The 19836-nt window shown below is 32.4% G+C and overlaps 2 protein-coding genes across 5 annotated transcripts in view; one reads left to right on the top strand and one right to left on the bottom strand.

The window, feature by feature from the left end:
• Positions 1 to 19836, top strand: part of LOC139488805 (probable E3 ubiquitin-protein ligase HERC4) — a 248104-nt gene that overhangs the window by 69464 nt on the left and 158804 nt on the right. For all 4 annotated transcript variants that reach the window (XR_011656085.1, XM_071274726.1, XM_071274728.1 and 1 more), the window contains exon 11: positions 2717 to 2773. Coding sequence is in view for 3 of the 4 variants with exons in the window: in XM_071274726.1 (XP_071130827.1) it covers positions 2717 to 2773 (57 nt within the window). In the remaining variant the exon portion in view is untranslated. The remainder of the gene's footprint in view (positions 1 to 2716; positions 2774 to 19836) is intronic.
• On the bottom strand, positions 14535 to 17268 carry LOC139488806 (uncharacterized). Its single transcript, XM_071274729.1, has 2 exons — positions 16855 to 17268; positions 14535 to 15743 (listed from the first exon to the last, which is right to left on the bottom strand). The coding sequence occupies exons 1-2, from the start codon at positions 17138 to 17140 to the stop codon at positions 14650 to 14652; spliced, it is 1380 nt and encodes a 459-aa protein (XP_071130830.1). The 5' UTR covers positions 17141 to 17268; the 3' UTR covers positions 14535 to 14649.

Raw genomic sequence — 19836 nt, forward strand, 5'->3', positions numbered from 1 at the left:
GCAATCCAAATTCAGAGCTGTATCATGCTTGAATGTTGTGTCCATACTTGCCCCAACTGTTCAGGGTTGGACTTCTGCGGTCATATAAAGCTGCACCCTACACAGCACCTGGTTGTAAGTTTTTGTAATCTTTTACAAAAATCTTCTCCTCTGAAACAGCTAAGACAAATTTAACCAAACTTGTCCACAACCATCATTAGGGTATCTAGTTTAAAAAGTGTGTTCGATGACCCCACCCATGAACCAAGATTCCGACATGGCTAAAAATAGTACATAGGGTAAAAAGCAGTTTTTGGGATAAGACTGCTTTCAAGCAATCTTTAGACTTATACCATTGGCTCAGGGCCATGCCCTCACGTCAACCGTTTTATTCTAAACATTAAGGAACATCTCAGATTCTTATGATTGTCTTGCTTTAAAAGGTAAAAACAAACAAAGGGTTGAACTTAAACAACTTTCCTACAATATAAAAAAGAAGATGTGGTTACAATTATGTTCTTTTCATAATCTTCATGTTTGATTTTTCTCTTGACTTATATACGTGTTTTTAACAACACGGAAAATCAGTATTTATATTTAGTGTTTTTATAAATTTAGAAACACGTCAGAGGGAATTCCCCAGTTTTGATAAAAATGAGAGAGTTCTCTGAATCTTATAAATCTAGTTCTGTCATATAAGAACTGAAGTGGAGTTTTTATACGACTGCAAAATTTGAAAATATTTTGGTCGTATATTGGTATCACGTTGGCGTCGTCGTCTGCGTCGTCGTCGTCGTCGTCGTCGTCCGAATACTTTTAGTTTTCGCACTCTAACTTTAGTAAAAGTGAATAAAAATCTATGAAATTTTAACACAAGGTTTATAACCACAAAAGGAAAGTTGGGATTGATTTTGGGAGTTTTGGTCCCAACATTTTAGGAATTAGGGGCCAAAAAGGGCCCAAATAAGCATTTTCTTGGTTTTCGCACTATAACTGTAGTTTGAGTAAATAGAAATCTATGAAATTTTGACACAAGGTTTATGACCACTAAAGGATGGTTGGGATTGATTTTGGGAGTTTTGGTCCCAACAGTTTAGGAATAAGGGGCCCAAAGGGTCCAAAATTAAACTTTATTTGAATTCATCAAAAATTGAATAATTTTGGTTTTTTGATATGTCGAATCTAACTGTGTATGTAGATTCTTAATTTTTGGTCCCATTTGGTTCTACATTTAGGTCCAAAGGGTCCAAAATTAAACTAAGTTTGATTTTAACAACAATTGAATTCGTAGGGTTCTTTGATATGCTGAATCTAAACATGTACTTTGATTTTTTATTATTGGCCCCACAGTTTTCAAATTGGTCCAAACTGGGGTCCAAAATTAAACTTTGTATGATTTCAACAAAAATTGAATTATTCGGGTATTTTGATAAGCTGAATCTAAACATGTACTTAGATGTTTTATTATGGGCCCAGTTTTCAAGTTGGTCCAAATCGTGGTCCAAAATTAAACTTTGTTTGATTTCAACAAAAATTGAATCCTTGGGGTTCTTTGATATGCTGAATCTAATCATGTACTTATATTTTTTATTATGGGCCTATGCAGTTTTCAAGTGTGTCCAAATCGTGGTCCAAAATTAAACTTTGTTTGATATCATCAAAAATTGAATCCTTGGGGTTCTTTGATATGCTAGGTTTAGATTTTTGATTATAGGCCCAGTTTTCAAGTTGGTCCAAATTGCGCTCCAAAATTAAACTTTGTTTAATTTCAACAAAAATTGTATATATGGGGTTCTTTGATATATGCTTAATCTAACCATGTATTTAGATTTTTGATGTTTGGGCCCGGTTATCAGATTGGTCCACATTGAGGTCTAAAGGGTCTAAAATTGAACTTTATTTGATTTCATCAAAAATTGAATTCTTGGGGTTCTTTGATATGCTGAATCTAACCATGTATTTATAAGATTTTGGATATTGGACCATAATAGGTAATGTCCAATTTAAAATTTAAAGTTTTTAAGTTTAAGTTCTTAGACCACATTCATTATGTGTCAGAAACCTGTGTTGTGTCAATTATTTAATCACAATCCAAATTCAGAGCTGTATCAAGCTTGAATGTTGTGTACATACTTGCGCCAATGTTCAGGGTTCAAACTCTGCGGTCGTATAAAGCTGCGCCCTGCGGTTATAAGAGAATTTCACAAATGATCACTAGGAGTGAAGACAATTGCTTCATTGTGTTTAAGATTTATATTGTTATAATTTAATTTTGGATGTAACGCATCTTCTGATTGGCTGACGTTATTTTGTTATCAGCCCATAGACATAATTTAGTCATGTGACCGTGACGTCATCAAAGTTTTTCATGGTTTTCTACGGTTTAAAATGGAATTTAGAATTAAATTTTAAGAAATGACTGTAATATTTCTTCTGTCTATTTGAAATAACATAAAAAATGTGGTGCACACTGTTAAATAACCTGCTACGCACGTTATTCAGTGTGCACCAAATTTTTTACTTTATTTCTTCATAGACAGAAAAAATATTGCAGCCATTCCTTAATTGTTTTCTATACAATATTTTGTATTGAAGTTTAAAAATAAAGTTTATAACACTGAAATTATGTTGGGTATAAGTGTCAGTTAGAAAGTAACTCATCAGTATGATAGAATTAGAAAAAAGCCACATTGTTTTTCTTTTATGGGTTATTGAACTTTGCTTGAAATATTTACAGGGAAATGGAGAAGATTTTTTCAGCTGCCGCTTGTTTGAATGCTTCATTTCTATTACCGTAAGTAGCAGCACACACATTTATGTAATGCCACATCTGCCTAATGACAACGATAATCATAACATATAGGGTTGAGATATAACAAGAAACAAATTTTCTTTACCATAACTATACACATTTCACTACATTTCTCTGTCAATTAACTAAATCACATAATAGCATAGTGGAACAACAAATCAGTATGAAAAGTTGGCTCCATGTTATATCAAATATTTTTCAGATATCTTCATGGCAATGTAAAATGACAGAATATTATTAAATGATCAGAGCAAATCAGCCCTAATACGGATAAATCAGCATGTGCAATACTGATAACGTTCTACTTTCGATATAAATCAAGAGTTCATATTGCTTTTGGAACAGGGCCAATACGGATAAAAGCTGTATTGGCCCATAGGCTAATACAAGACGTTAACTTCAGGTTTTTAATTTTCTAACGCCATGACTTAACTTTGGGGGTAATGTTATACATTTGTGTAATCATAAAATAAAAAGGTTAAATGATGTGCAATGTTTTGTAACGTCTTGTAGTCTTGAAACAGAAATAATTCACAGCCTTTTCGAGTACGACTTTCGAAAACATAATACAGAAACAGCAAGTTAATAACACTATAGTATAAAAACATAACTCCTTGTTATATCAAAAGGTCTCTATAGTATATGGACTTATCAAATGAGTAGAAAACAAGTGTCATAATAATAAACAATTCCTGACTTGGTTATAGCATTTCTTTATGAAGAATGGTTGAAACCTTGTTTCATGGTTAGCTCATCCTCTGACTTGTACAACAGTCACACAACACTACAACAATGTGTGAACAAAACAAACAGACAAAGTGATAAAGAAAATATGACAGAGTACTACAAAAAAAAATGTACAGTGAAATGTCTTAATTATAATGGTATATAAAATTTGCATTCGATCATGATAGGATTATCGTTATCATAGGGCAACTTTGGTGTTCCAAACACATATACATATATGTAACCAACAGATGTTGAAACTTCTGCTTGATGATACTTTTAATTTTCAATGTGAATGATCAAATAAAAAGTATCACATGCAGAATAACCTGATATTTGGACAGCATACCAACTGTCATGAGTTGTAAAAATTGTGAGCATATTAAGGTACTGTCAGATACCTATTTTCTTTTTAGTTCACCCCGCCCATATGGCCATATGTCGTTAACTTTTCACATTTTGAACTTCTTCTAGAGAACCACTAAATGGAATAGAACCAAACATGGAATTAATGTTCCTTCTGAGGTGTTGACCAAGTGTTCTTACTTTGAGGCTGATCCATCATTGAAGATGGCTGCTAGTGGGGGACTTAGCTTAACATAGGACCTATGCAGGAAAATCCGGTTTGCTGTCTCTCTAACAGCCTCTTGTTTACATTTGTCTCGCATTGACCATATGTTGGGGAAAAAAGCAGCATATTTATATAAATAGAGGGGCAAAAATAGCAGAGGGATATTCAAACTCATAAGTTATAATTAACTGACAACAAAAAGAAAAAAAAACAAAAGACAAGCAGAAGTACATGTTAATAAAACAACAATGAAAACTAAGGACTAAGCAACAAGAACCCCACCCAAAACAGGAGGTGTTCTCAGGTGCTCCGGAAAGGTAAACAGACCCTGCGCCACATGTGGTACCCGTCGTGTTGCTCAGGTAATACAATCCCAGTAACAAGTCTAATTTGGTAGGTTAGGTTTATGAAAAGGGGACAGGATTGTTGTTAGGACGAAGGGATTATTTGAACTTCTCCATTTTGAACTCTTAGTATCATAGCTTCCTTGTCAACAAAAACCGTCTATCAAGGAAATCATGATAGGAAATACAAGCCCAAGAATATTGTATCACTTGTGGTAGGTCAGTTTTAGAGTTACACAATGGTACATCTCATTTCTTTTCTTGATATCATTTGGCCCTGTCTGCTCAGTCATTTTTAATTGACTTTGAAACTTTTGCTTAGTTTACATACTTTTAGGCTATTCAAAAGGGAACCACAGATGATAGTTCAACTGTATATGGTATGCAGGTACATTAGGTTTGGCATTTTTATTTCCATAGAGGTTATTTCACCCAGCACCCTTAGTCATGGTTGTCTTTAAATGTTTTTTTAGTTTGTAGGAGTAAAGTATGGCAAAATTCAAGCTTTGCATTATACTATAAAAAATTATATGAAAGTGAGGCATATTTGTGTCAACAGTTTTAAATACCCTACTTTATTGCCAGGAGATTTGTTTCTTTTAAAAGGGCACTAGCTATTAGATAAAGAAAAAAATGAAAAATGTTTTTTTTTTGTTTAATCATTAATGAAAGTGAAATAGTGAAATAAAAATTTGTTTTAAGCAGCCAGTCTGTGGTGTGTTAAGCTGTGCCCTGTATTCAAATTGAAACAACGTTTTCTTTTGTTTGTCTTCAAAATTTGAAGTATCACACGATTTTATTGCGAACCCAATGAAAGTATACTACAGATTCATCTGATAGTTACCTGTCCATTGAAACTTTTGGCAGTTCATTGTCCCAATGAACAAATTCAATAGCTATATTGTTCTCTCTCTGTAGTTTATTTACTGGGACCTTTAATTTTTTTCTAAGATAAATCTATCACTCATTGATAAATTTACCTGAGTAAAAAAATTAGCTGCTAAATTGATTGATCAAATATGTTTAACATGCATGTGAGTTTGTATTTATCTGTTGTTGTTAACACTGATGCAAACATTAATGAAAGTTGATTTCAGACAAAATTTTCAACATTATTCCTTCATTTCAAATTTTTTTGGACAAAAAACCCTAAAATGGTGATGTTTATATTAAGGCCTTCTTAAAAGTGGTCTCACTAATTAGCGACAAGAATAATTTTAGCGTCAAGAAGCGACAAAAAGAATAATTTTAGCGACAAGAAACTGTTTAGCGACAAGAAAACATTTTTTTTTTATTAAAATACTTATGCCAACTTTCATTGGATTTGCAATAACTGTCCTGCTGGAATTACCAGAAAGAAAGGGCAGATAATATTTTATTTTTTTGAAATGGAGTCAAAATTCAATATTTCTAACAGCAAAGACATATAATACAAGAGATTGGCAACTCAGCGAAATCTCGTAATTTCACAAGGCCAGATTTAAACCTCGCGAGATTTTTTTGGGTAATAGAGTTATTATCAAAGTATTAAAAGAACTCGAAGTAAGGGCGAGTGTTTAAGCATAAATTAACTGTTTCAGTGTGAAATTTAACACAAGTAATTAAATAATTTGAGTTCATACATAATTATTTATTTCAATGTCATTTAATTTTGATTTGTATTATTTATATTCTTGAAAAAAAGACATAATTTAATTGATATTGAATTTAGAAAAAATGATATAAAATAATTAATACTTGATAAATTGTATCAGAGTTTATTTTATTTGATAGTTTCATAATGGGTTTCTTTTGAATATACACCTATCTCGGAGGTATAATTTCACAGGTGACATGTATATTAGGTTTGAATTATTTGAAGGTCAGGTAAATCACAACCTGTGAAAAAGGGTTTTAATTGACACCTTGTAAACAAGGCGTTGTTACACCACACTTTTTCCAAAACTACTATTTACAAAAAGTAAAGATGATTAATGTGTTAAAAAACTTAATTTGTTTGTATATTTATCGTTAATCATGATCGACTTTTGTCTTATATTCATGATTTATATAGATCATTAAAAGTTGATTACTTTTTGTGTTCATTATTAATTGGGCTTGTATTGAGTTGGTTTTTAGGATTGTCGGTAAATTGTTGTTTTCTAAGTGTGATTTTCGAAATTTACATTATCAGCTTGTATTGAGTTTTTTTTTTTTTATGATTGTCGGTAAATTTATGGTTTCTCCTTTTCACTGATTGTGTATTTAGGACTTATATTTAATAGAAAATGGCAATTTATGTCTCATTTGAAATAAACTACATTCATGTGCACGCAATATGTCGAAGTCTGATTTTATTTCTTGGGATGACGATTTCAATAGTTACGACTTGGATATACTGATAACGAACTTTTCGTCGATAGCGATAGTGAAGAGGATATTAGTGCGTTAGCAGCAAAAAAACCAAAACAAAAAGAATTGAACAATAGTGCAACTGCACATGGATATGAGTGTCCCCTTTGCAATAAATATCTAAAAACTTTAAGTGGGTTCCGTGGTCACACATCGAAGCAACACGGAAGACAAGACTTAAAAGGTACAGTGTATTTACTTTTCTTTGCATTATCATAAATACAAATGTCATAACCCTCACCCTGAACGAATGTAGGACAAAAAGTCACAATTCAGCTTTGAACAGGAAAACACTCAATTAAAAAAAAATCTCGAGTTTTTTTCTTGAACTATTTATTTAAAATATAAAGCAATTTTATAAAATTCAATAATGATCAAATAATAGTTATAAAAAATAAATGTCAAAGTGGCTTAAGGTTTCATGTGTGTCAAGAAACGTATCCGATTAAAATTTTATGAATTTGCATTTATGAAGGCTTATTTTGGGGCCCTTTATAGCTTGTTGTTCGGTGTGAGCCAAGGCTCTGTGTTGAAGGCTGTACATTGACCTATAATGGTTTACTTTCATAAATTGTTATTTTGATGGAGAGTTGTCTCATTGGCACTCACACCACATCTTCCTATATCTATTATGAACAATTTCCTTAACTTTAACATGAATATATGTTATAAATAGAAAATATTTCAAGGTCTTTCTCTTAAATATTTGAACAACAATTATCAAAACACTATGCATGACTTTTTGTCCTAGCAAATTTGTGACGTTCAGACCATTAACCGGTCATGAACATGGGTGAAATATCTGCCACTGGACATCAATTTACCAATAATCACACTTTATGACAATTGAAGACTTTTGACCTGGAAAGATAAAACCATATTCAAATTGTAAGAAACTGCTTTATAAACGATCTGAACCCACAGTAGCAGATATCGCTACCTTTTCCTGTAAAATTTTTGTACGAAGAAACATAATATTGTGTTGCTCTACTAGTAATTTGGCAGGACTTCAAAGCATACATCAGTTCATGGTTTATATGCTTTTTTGAACCCTGCATGTTCCTTTTGGACTTATTAAAATCTCCTTGAAACAGCCATACACATGTAAATATAGTTTTACAACTATTTGACATGATTTGTGAGTTAAAACCTCTTTTCTTTTACTTTATACAAACTGCATGAAAAGGTGTGTCTACCTATGTTGTTGATCAGGCTGAATTTATCAATGGTTATCTAACGTCCAGTGACAAATATTTCATAATTTTCTATATTGATGTGTTAGCAAAATGGTTAGGGACGACATAAAAAAATCAATGAAGGATAAAAAAACTTAATTCAAATAGTTATGGGGTTAGGGGGGGGGGAGGGTCAAAATTGCTGCAAGTTTTGTTTAATTGACATCGATTTTATATACATGTATATCCTTATCGGTCAATCAATGTTTCCCAAATTAAGTTAAGAGGAGGGCTATAGGGGGGTCAGTGAAAAAACTATATGAATAAAGTTTTTTTATCTTACATCGAACTTTTGATGTCGTCCCTTAGTGTATGACATTTTTTTCCTGAACAGTATATGTATATGCAATATAGTATTTAACCCTCCACAAGAAACCAAATGGCACATAAATTAGAACTATACATAACCACAAAGCTTTCAGCAATAAGTAAAATCCATACTGCAATGTCAACTATACAAGGTCCATTTATGAAAAACATTTAACAACTCAAAACATGTAATGGCCTGATTTATGTACAAAATAATGACAAAAAATTCAAGTATGATGTACAGCAACAAACGACAATTGAATTACAAACTCCTAACTTGGGAAAGGCACATACAAAATAAATGCATGATTAATAGATATCGATTTCATCATTATCACAAGCCCTATAATTTTGTGTTCTTGTTTGTTTTTGTGATGTTTTTTCCCCACAGTTAGCAAATCTATAAAACCTATGAACCAATTAATTTGGTGTCGCTTTTGGAAAAACCAAATCACACCTGTAAAAATAACACTGGCATACATCCCATTATTTGGAATTGAAAAGGACCAGTAAGACTGAGAATCAGAAGTTGTATTTATACAATGTATCTAAAATATCACTGCATATGATTCCATACTTTATTAGTCTTTAAACCAAAATGTAAGAGAACAAAAATCATTCCAGGTATAAATAATATTTTTATTATCACACATTTATTTATAATGTCATGAATGTACATTCATATTCAATAATATCTTTTCATTTCTTACAGCATATGACCATAGGGTTACAAATTCAGCATCTACCCGGTCTGAAGAGAAATCCAACAAAGTTGAAGTAAAAAAAAAAGAAAATACAGATGGTCAATGCTATTTCAGTAATACATATGACACAATATTTCACACTGCCTACATAAATACTGCAGACAGCATCATATCAGATCCTATTCAAAATCTATTTGGTGATTCAGCTATAACAGAAATTACAAAGCAATGTAAGACAAACAATGAAGTTGAACGATTTTTTCAATAGCTTATTCAGTGACTTGTTCAAATTTAATGCCAATTTATGCTTGCCACATGACAGAGAAATGTTTTTCTCCAATTCCATAAAGTAAGATTAAGTAAATCAGTGACAGAGGCATACAGCACCCTGTTTAATAGTAATGAATTTCTTGAATCCGATTTTAAAAACTTCAAGCAAGTGTTCATTCTTGAGCTCATAGATCAACTTCTGAATCAACAATGTTTACATGAAACACAGAAATCTAACATTCAACAATCAGAACTTTCCGACAAAGACCAGAGCATTCTATTCTATATAAGTGGCTTCATCATAAGAGCATGCAGCAAAAAGTGTTGTAAATTGACAGGTGAAAAAAAAGGTTCAAAAATGGCTTGTATAGACAGATTGAGGTTGCAATCTAGCACCTCTTCGTTCATCACCAGATTTTCTAAATGGACCATTAAGAATGACCGTGGTGGGCTTATTGTGCAGTGTGACAACTTTTACCTCCTAATCCGTGAGTTTGAGATGGTTGTCAAGAAAAATATTCCATCCAACATATGTGCTTCATCATTCTTGTGTAAAAAATTACAGGAGAATATAATGGAATCCTATATGGTGAAATACTATTCCGAAAAGGTGTTTACATAGTTAGATTTTTCTCAATACATCTTGTTTTGGAGGACATAATCAAATTGTTTCTAACCATTCGTGGAAATGCTTTCACTCGTGTCCATTGTAATAATATAATAAAGAACAAAAAAGTTGTGAAAAAAAGCTCAAGCAGTCTGAGACAAGCGTTGAAAGAAAGACATGTTAATAACTAAGTATGAAAGACATTAGTTACATGTAGTATGAATGACAATACAAATACAAAATATATGTACACAAATTACTTATATCATTTCTAATAATAACATATTTACAAGGTGAACAGATGGACATGTACATTACGGTACATGTAGATGACCATGTATATATATATATATACATGGTCATCTACATAATTCTATTATCTATAATTCATATATATATATTATATATGAATTATGAATTATGGCTATCTATGTATAGCTACAGACTACAGTGTAATGTACATGTACTTCATTGTATTCATAAATGTAAACAAGATTTTAAGAAAACAAATACAACAGTGAAAATACCTAGTCGATTAAATTAGTCTTTTACAATTTTTTTTTTTTTTTTAAATTTCAATAAAGGTCAGTATTTTTCTTTTTTTTTCTTTCAAAAAATAAATCAAAAAAAAAGAAAAAAAAAGGTTAAAGCAAACACCATGAGCTTGTTATGAAACTACCTGTGTATACATATAACATGTAGCAAATATGAAAAGATTATACTTCATTATAAATATTACAATTATAGGTTTTACGGTAATACATTATGGACTTTAATGCTTTTTACCGTTCAGGAGTTATGGTTCTTGAAAGATTAAAAAATGGAGTTTCCAGTCGTGTCCGTGCATTTACGTATGAACTGTTCTACCTAAGCTTCCCAAATTTTAATATGTTGTTACAAATGACAAAATGGAGGTCAAGTTCAATAATGACGATTTTGACTTTTACCGTTCAGGAGTTATGGTTCTTGAAAGATTGAAAAATGGTGTTTCCAGTCGTGTCCGTGCATTTACGCATGAACTGTTTTACCAAAGCTTCCCAAATTTTAATATGTTGTTACTGATGACAAAATAGTGGTCAAGTTCAATAATGACGATTTTGACTATTACCGTTCAGGAGTTATGGTTCTTGAAAGATTGAAAAATGGTGTTTCCAGTCGTGTCCGTGCATTTACGCATGAACTGTTTTACCAAAGCTTCCCAAATCTTAATATGTTGTTACTGATGACAAAATAGTGGTCAAGTTCAATAATGACGATTTTGACTATTACCGTTCAGGAGTTATGGTTGTTGAAAGATTGAAAAATGGTGTTTCCAGTCGTGTCCGTGCATTTTCTCATGAACCATTCAACCAAAGCTTTTGAAATTTTTATATGTTGTTACTGATGGCAAATTAGAGGTCAAGTTCAATAATGACGATTTTGACTTTTACGGTTCAGGAGTTATGGTTCTTGAAAGATTGTGAAATGGCGTTTCCATTCACGTTGTTGAATTTACTCATGAACCATTCAATCTAAGCTTTTCAAATTTTAAGATGTTGATACTGATAACAAAATGGAGGTCAAATTTGATATTGACGATTTTCACTTTCACCATTCATCAGTAATGGTTCTTGTGATATTGCCAGGACACAAATAAATTTTAATAAATCCGGTTTGCTGTCGTTGTGACAGCCTCTTGTTAAATTTAAGTTAAAACTGACAGATTTATACCTACTATATATTATACATGTACATGTATGTTTTAGCTGTTATAGTATGCATGTATGAATTAAATATTAAAGTACATGTGAATTCATAATAAAAGAAGGAAAGTTATACTAGTTGTCTATCATTTTCCTTATAATTACAGTTCAGGAGTCAAAGTACTTTCCCCAGTCTATCTTCTTCTTGGTAGCTCAGTATTGTCTATTGGGATGTTTTCCCTGTTCACACTGATGTTACCTTTTCTTGGTTGGAGAGCCTGGGAACCAACTGCACGGAGTGCTGTCATCATATTTCTTACGTCATAAACTGTCGGGTTATTGTTAGCTCCTGATTTATGTCTATAATGTCCAAAGTGCTGTTCCAGAGGATCTTGGTTAAAATGATGAGTTAGTATAAATTCAGCACCAGCCCCAAATTTTGTCACTTACATAGAACTCCAGACAAAACAAAATACACATTCGAAATGGCAAACACATACACATGTTTTTTTAGTGCATACTTCTTTTTTCAAGTTTGTTTGCCATGGGTCTTATCCAATTTGCATTTATGCAAGAAAAATATGTTAAAAGTAATTTCGCTATAGCATGTCACAGTTTATTTGATAATCCATATAGGTTCTGAGTCAATTGAATGCTACATGTGTACTTTTATTTTATGATTATATCTTGTCAAAAGAGTGCTCTGACACATATATAAGAAATATCATTAGTGTACCGATATACGAATAGGCTGGAAATACATAATTTACAGTATAGTATAAGTGTAGTTAACTTAATTTCAGTATCAACTGCTCTTTACCTGGAACTATGTTTGTAATTACATTTCATACTTTGGATTTAATACTAACTGCACATGCATAACGTATTAGTTTAGTACTGTACGCAGATTTACGTCTATCAACAAGTGATTTATTAATATTCCTAATTCTCTGTTCAATTAACTACTAAATTATGGACAATTCACATGTGAAGCCCTAAACCTTAAGGTAACGAAACTGTGCACGAAATGGATATGATACATAAATCTATTTTTCTGTAGATGGTTAAATAAAAAACTACAAAGTGCAAAATATATACGTTTTTATGAAATGATTTTCTTCAGAACTACAAGAAAAGTTTGAATGTATTGAGAATTTATTACAAAATTCAATTGTAAGATTTCGTTAAATATTAATATAGACAATATATAGACAATATTTTATTGGCACAAACGCATTTACAATAAATGGTAATGACCGAATGGATAAACAATTTGCTATACATGGTAGTAAAATACGAACAATTATATATATATATGTGAATAAACGATTAAAGGTATAATGAAAATCTATTACAATAGATTACTTCTTGCATTTAAACAATTTTTTACGAAAGATGAAGATAATTTTAGTGCCGTATAAGGTGTATTATTAAGTATAAGATTTATTTTATTTTTATCGCACAATGTGGATATACTTTTTCCTGTAATTTTGAACATTTTTAATACAAAAGTCTCTCTAATACTGGAGTAACCTCTGCAGTGTAGCAGCATGTGCTGTTCATTTTCAATTTCGCCACTTTTACAGATTTCACAAATTCTTTGATCTCTGGGCACTTTTAAATATCTTCCTCTTTCAATGGCAAGGTTATGAGCACTAACTCTTAATTTACATAATGATGATCGATCTGATCTATTTTTTAAAGCATCAACATAACCTGCCCGTTCACTCATTTTGTAAACACTTTGGAAAAATGTTAATTTTGGAGATGCTGAAATATTTGCATGTTGTTCCTGAAAACCCTGGTCTTTGTTTTATAAAACCAAACAGGGGTTTAATAGTAAGGTTATCATTTGACAAATAAGATAAACCTAAGTTTTGAATAATAATATTTAACCTTTTAACCCATGGGTTGCTTTTTTTTGTAGCATTATATATTTGGTGAACTAAACTTCCTTCTGAAGTGATTAAATGGTCCCAGAATTTAATGCAAGATAACATTATCCTATTTTTCAATGGTAGTCTTGCAAGTTCGGAACGACATGCATCATTCGAGGCCTTACAGTGTACTCCCAAGATTTCTTTAATAGATTTTATATGCAACTTTTCATAGGCATCACTGTCTTTAAATGTCGAAATAATCCCCCAGATTTCGCTACAATAAAGGAGAATATGGGGCTACTAAGGAATCAAAAAGTTTTTCCAGAAGTTTACAAAGGTTATCTAATCCTATTGTTTTCTTTATTTTAAAATATGCTTTCCTAGCTTTTTCCATAAGCGAAGTGATGGCGACATTAAAACTACCATTATATCTAATATTAATACCCAAGTAACAATAAGTACTAACTGTCTCTAAGGATTTGCCATTATAATAAAATTCGTTTAGAAAAGACTTCCCGTTTGACCCTCTTTACTATCCGATAATAATACAATATCATCGGCATACAATTTTTGAAAATTATAATGAATAAAAATAAATCCACCATATTTTAAGGGACATAACTCTGTATTTGGCTGTACAGTGTTAAACTATTTTGATCATTATGGGTCTAATTTCACGTTTAACATATTTCGAGAGTGACATGTCTTGATGACTGGATACGACATAAAACAATCCGTACGTGATATTCTGATCAATTATGGATCCCGGAATAATTTCGTAACCGTGCCGTTCACTTTGACGTATTATAATGACTTGTCAAAATATGTAAACAATCGGATTATTTTTTAAATTTTTAGACATGAGCGCCAACGTAGACCACCATGATGTTTTATTATGTGAAAGATACATTCTTAAGAGTACAGTTGATGTTTGAAAATTTCAAGATGGTCTACGTTGGCGCTGATGTAAAAAAAATTCTCCGAACATGACGAAATTGTAGATTTTTTACACTTTTCGTCGTTTAGGGCTTTTCAAGGTCTCAGTTTTAACATATTTGAGTACATAACACCTAAAAATAAGGTTCTACGTGGACGATCAGAAACTGCAGTTCATTACACAGACGTGATTGGTTTCAAGTTCAAAGTTTAAAAATTCTGGGAAAAGGGGGGCCAGAAACGGCCCTTATCACACCTTGTCTTTTAACACATTCAGTAATGGATTTTACACTGATTTTTAGTCCATCTAATGTTTGTCTACTCAAAGTCATGGCTGCCTTTTGTTTAGCGGTTGCAGCAATGTTTCTATTTTCAATATTTTGTCGCCACTCCTCAAAGTATCCCAGAAAAGTTGTTGTCAGCCACTCCAAACGGTTGTCATTCACATCTGTATATGGGTCCAAATCTGGATTTCGTTTGTTGCGACCTTCAAACAGACTCCTCACATTAAGACAATCAAAAAATCTATTAAAATGTCTAATGAAACATACAGTTTCAGAAACACTTTCATCGTAAAAATGTTCTAACGCATTTGCCACAGTTCCACTTAATATCTGAGCGGCCAGATTGACTTTCATATAAGTGAAAGCTGTCAAATCAATATGCGGTCTGGATAATTTTGAACATGGACTATAAATATCTTGTTCACAATGTTCTTCAAACAAAAGGACCAAGTGCATCCATGAAATGTCTTTTTCCCTATTCAATAACTGACGAGTTTTCTTGTGGGAATACAAATTGCTTAAACAATTTATGGCGGTCTTCAACAGATGTGGCACGTCAGAAATGAAATATAAGTTACAGTTCTCATCATGGGGGTTCTTGGTGAAATACACAGGTTCTGTACTGTTGTCTAATTTGTACAATTTGAAAAATTTTCTGTTTGCAGAGGCTCCGTCACATATACAAAATAGGACTTTAAGTTTAAATGATACAGCTTTCCAAAAGATCGGATATAAAAAGTCTGCAGTTATACTGTTTGTTGCAAAGCCTGCGAAAGGAAACTTGAGATTCGTAGTTATCCCTCGGACCATTATCACTAGCATGAACTTTGCGACTTGTGTTGGTTTGCTGTCATTTACAGCTTTCTCTAAGTTCATGATTTGGTTGCTTATAGAGTCTAAATCACAGTACCCAATTAATTCTCCTGTGTGGTTGTCATAAACAAGGTCCTCTTTAATCCGGATCTCATCAAACAATACTCCTACATAACTTTTGTTATTCTCTTTAAACATACCTATTTATAATAATAACATATCAAATTATTTTGTCTCAAAATTGTACATATATATATAATATATGCATGCATACAGTTTTATCAAGATAGAAGTCAACAAATTTCTTGCAATGGTTATATGTATGAAAAACAAACCAATCCTGCCAAAAATTAAAACCAAAAAAAAATAAAACAAATATATACACATCTAACATTCTAAAAGAGTTCAATACCAATATTCCAAAACAATAAACACAAGTCAGTATCAATAAACATGATAAATGTTTCGATTAACAGATTTCTTTGTCTGATGTGAAACAATTCATATCAATTTGATCTTGATAAATTCAATCTTGAATGTACACGTACATGTAATACAAACATAAATCCAAACAACGCTTGTAAGTTGTGTACTTCATCACCTATTCAAAATATTCCACATTAATCCCAGAGGCGGACTTGGAGGCCCCCCCCCCCTTTTCTGGAAAAAAATTGGTTGCTTATATAGGGAATCACTGAAGTGTGACCAGAGCGGGCCCCCTCTTAGGCAGTCAGTGGGCCCCCACTTATGAAAATCTGCCATTGAATCCAAATTGAATATTTATTCATCTTTATTGTATATTAAGGCTGCTGTTTTTCTTTAGCATGTTTATGTCATGCATGTTCGTCTTTTGCCTTTTTTGCCATGCATTAATTGTCAGTTTATTTTCTTAACTTTACAAAACATACATTTTACATTTACAAAATCAACAGGTACATGTATAACATTGTACAAAGGTAAAGAACATGTAAAATATTTTTTTTCAATCTTATGTTATAACTTAATATCAGAGACATATAAAGCCTCCAACCAATCATGACAATATACATATATGACATTCAGGAAAGAAGGAAACACAACACTTTGGTTAAGACCCTCCACTTTTGAAGTCTAATTATAATCAATTTGCAATTTTAGAGTTTTAAATATAAATTCTAAAAATAAATGTATTTTGCCTTACGAATTTGTGACAATGAACTTGTACCATGACTTCATGATCTCTAAATTATCTTAATAAATTAATGCCATATATATAATATTGATCAAGACTGAGCACTACAGTATATAAGTGTTACATGTACATGTACATACCTAATTTCTTTGCTTCCTCATGTAACATTTTGGTAACATTTGCCTGAAATCCCAAGGCACTCTTAGTGTAGTGTGAATAATCAAATAGGGTCCTTGCACTGGGCAGTTGTATAAAGCCAGAGTCTCTCATAGAATCGTAAGATTTGGCACTTTTGTTCCTCATATAAAGACACCACCTTATTATCATTGGATGCAACCTCATTCCATTTTTGCCAGATGTCTCAAATTTACACTGTTGTTCCCAAAAAAGTCTTTTTACACTGTTTGGGTCTGGATGTGCTTTCATAAATTAATTGTTACATGTGGACATCAATAGATAAAGGAAGATGTGGTGTGAGTGCCAATGAGACAATTCTCCATCCAAATAACAATTTAAAAAGTAAACCATTATAGGTTAAAGTACGGCCTTCAACACGGAGCCTTGGCTCACACCGAACAACAAGCAGTCTTTTAATTCAATGTTCTGCACTTGGTCAAATGAAACACCATCCCGGAGAATGTCCTGCTTACGTTTTCTCTTCAGTTTTTCAATTTCTGATGACATAGACTTCATTTCATCTCGCTGCTGGTTGATTTTTTCTATCAGGTTTGATCTACTCATGTTTTCATGTTTGATTGTCTTGTGCACAAAATCTGTTGGAGGCGAATTCTGACGCTCTGCAGCTCTTTGGTGTCTCTTTCTTAAAATGCGACGTTCATCTAAACATTGTGAACAGCGCTTTCCTCTGACTAACAATGAACAATGAACTGATCTGATTGTTGATCCGTATGAAAAAGTCCCTGATGTGGCACTGAAGTTACCTTCCCTGTAGCTGTGAATAGTGTTGGTGACATTGTCACTGATTCCACATCCAACTGGAGTTATATACTGATATTCTTCATCGGGGTTTCCGACACAGACAGAAAACCGCTTTAAACGTGACAACAATTTTGTCACAGATTCTAAGCTATCATATTTTGTTGGCAGTCCTGTCCAAATATCATTGTCACTTGACACTTCCTTCCTATGTACATATATTTTGGCACAAAAGTTACTGTTAATAATAACTGATAGTTTAATGCTCATTTCCCTGCAACTGATCTGGTACAGTTCAACTATGCAAATTTCCCTATCTGTACAGCTAAGGATATATGGATCGCTTATGCTACCTTGTAATGAATCGCATAAAGTCTGAAAGGGAGAAAGGCAAGGTTTTTTAGGTTCATTGCGTGTCTCATTCACTGAAAATATCTCTATTTCTTGAGTAATCTGTTTCTCTGTGCCTTCCACTGGTGCTATAAAAAATCAGCATGACAATCAAATTGAAGTGTACATGTTTTTTTAATTCTCAAATGGCTGTTCTTTTGCTGCGTAAGTGTAGTCTGAGTGTTCATCTAACAAGTGTTCTGCTTTGTCTTCACCTGATGCATTAGAAATTTCCTCCGAACGTACAAACTCGAGCAGAGATGAGTCTTGATTAAAACATGGTTCATCCTTTTCCTCTTCAGTGGGGTTAGAAACTGCAACTGATATCTCCTCCATAATGCGACCAACAGATGGCCATGGTCGAGGATTACTTTTCTTTTTTACTCCTTTTGTAAGCTTACTACCTCTTTTCCTCTTTGGCATTCTAAATGAAAAAAAAAATGAAAAAAATATTTTAGAATTGAAAAAAAAAATGAATTTGTAGAGCCTATTACAACATCTTTTTGCCTTACTTTTAAACTTTACTTCCTATGCCATGCAACAATATTCAGGGTTTTATTATGCTAAATCTATTTTAAATTTTATTCTGTCATGTATGGGCCTTTTCAAGCTTACATTGTTCACTGTACAACCTTCAACAATTGACAAAAACATATCAAAGCTTGTTTCATTTAGTAATAATCTTTATTTAGTCTCTGCTTAGCACTATATTTTGTAGATCTCATGAGGGTTAGCACTATATTTTGTAGATCTCATGAGGGTTAGCACTATATTTTGTAGATCTCATGAGGGTCTGTAAGGGGTTTACAAAATAGAGTTTTGGAATAATTGCATGAATTGAAATCATAAAAATAAAGACAAGAGTGAAATATATTAACATATAACCCCATGAGGGGTGCTAAAATAAATACAAAATCGATCTTTGAAATCACGCACAGAAGAGAACGTTAACGTAACGCGGCTTTATTGTATATCCAACGTCGTTTACTTTATCTTGTACTTTAGTCATCAATACAAATTCATACAGTTTAGACGTCTTTCTTATTACATATGCAGTTTTAGTAAAACCACTTTACGATAATAGAGAATAACAGGCAAAATTTATAAAGAAAATAGAAATAAATTGGAAATGCGTACATGTCCATGGTACTCAAATATATGCATGTGCTTGTATATATATAATATTATATCATGTATATAGGGCAGAGCTATCCAAAGTAGCCGGTAGATATAACATTTGGTTAAGGGACACTTCAGTTACAGAACAGAAACCAATTACAAATTTTAACAAGTTACATACATGTGTGAAAACAAACTAGCTGGCCATACGGTATGGATGGGCTTTTCTCATTGTTGACGGACGTACGGTGACCTATAGTTGTTAATTTCTGTGTTAGTCTCTTCAACTTGTGGACAGTTGTCTCATTTGCAATCATACCAACTCTTCTTTTTAAATAAAATTTATAATGTTGGATGTTGAGGGGATATACATGTTACTATTTTTGTTTGAATATAATGTACCCCGTAATGTCCACACGTTTTTGTTATTGCAGATTATGTCGTAAAGGTTTTGCTCATGGTTGAATGCTGTACGGTGAAAAATAGTTATTAACTTTTAGGTCGTTAGATCACGCGTAACTAGTGGTCTCATTGACAATCATACAGGTTTAGATAACTAATAATGCTAACTTTTAAAGACAGAAAGAATTGTTACCAGCTGAGGATGAGCACAAAGATTGCCTCTTTGTCATACGATTCATTTTTGATTGTGAATGTACAATTTGTAGATCAGAAAG

The sequence above is a fragment of the Mytilus edulis genome, chromosome 9, assembly GCF_963676685.1.
Source record: "Mytilus edulis chromosome 9, xbMytEdul2.2, whole genome shotgun sequence".
Lineage (NCBI taxonomy): Eukaryota > Metazoa > Mollusca > Bivalvia > Mytilida > Mytilidae > Mytilus > Mytilus edulis.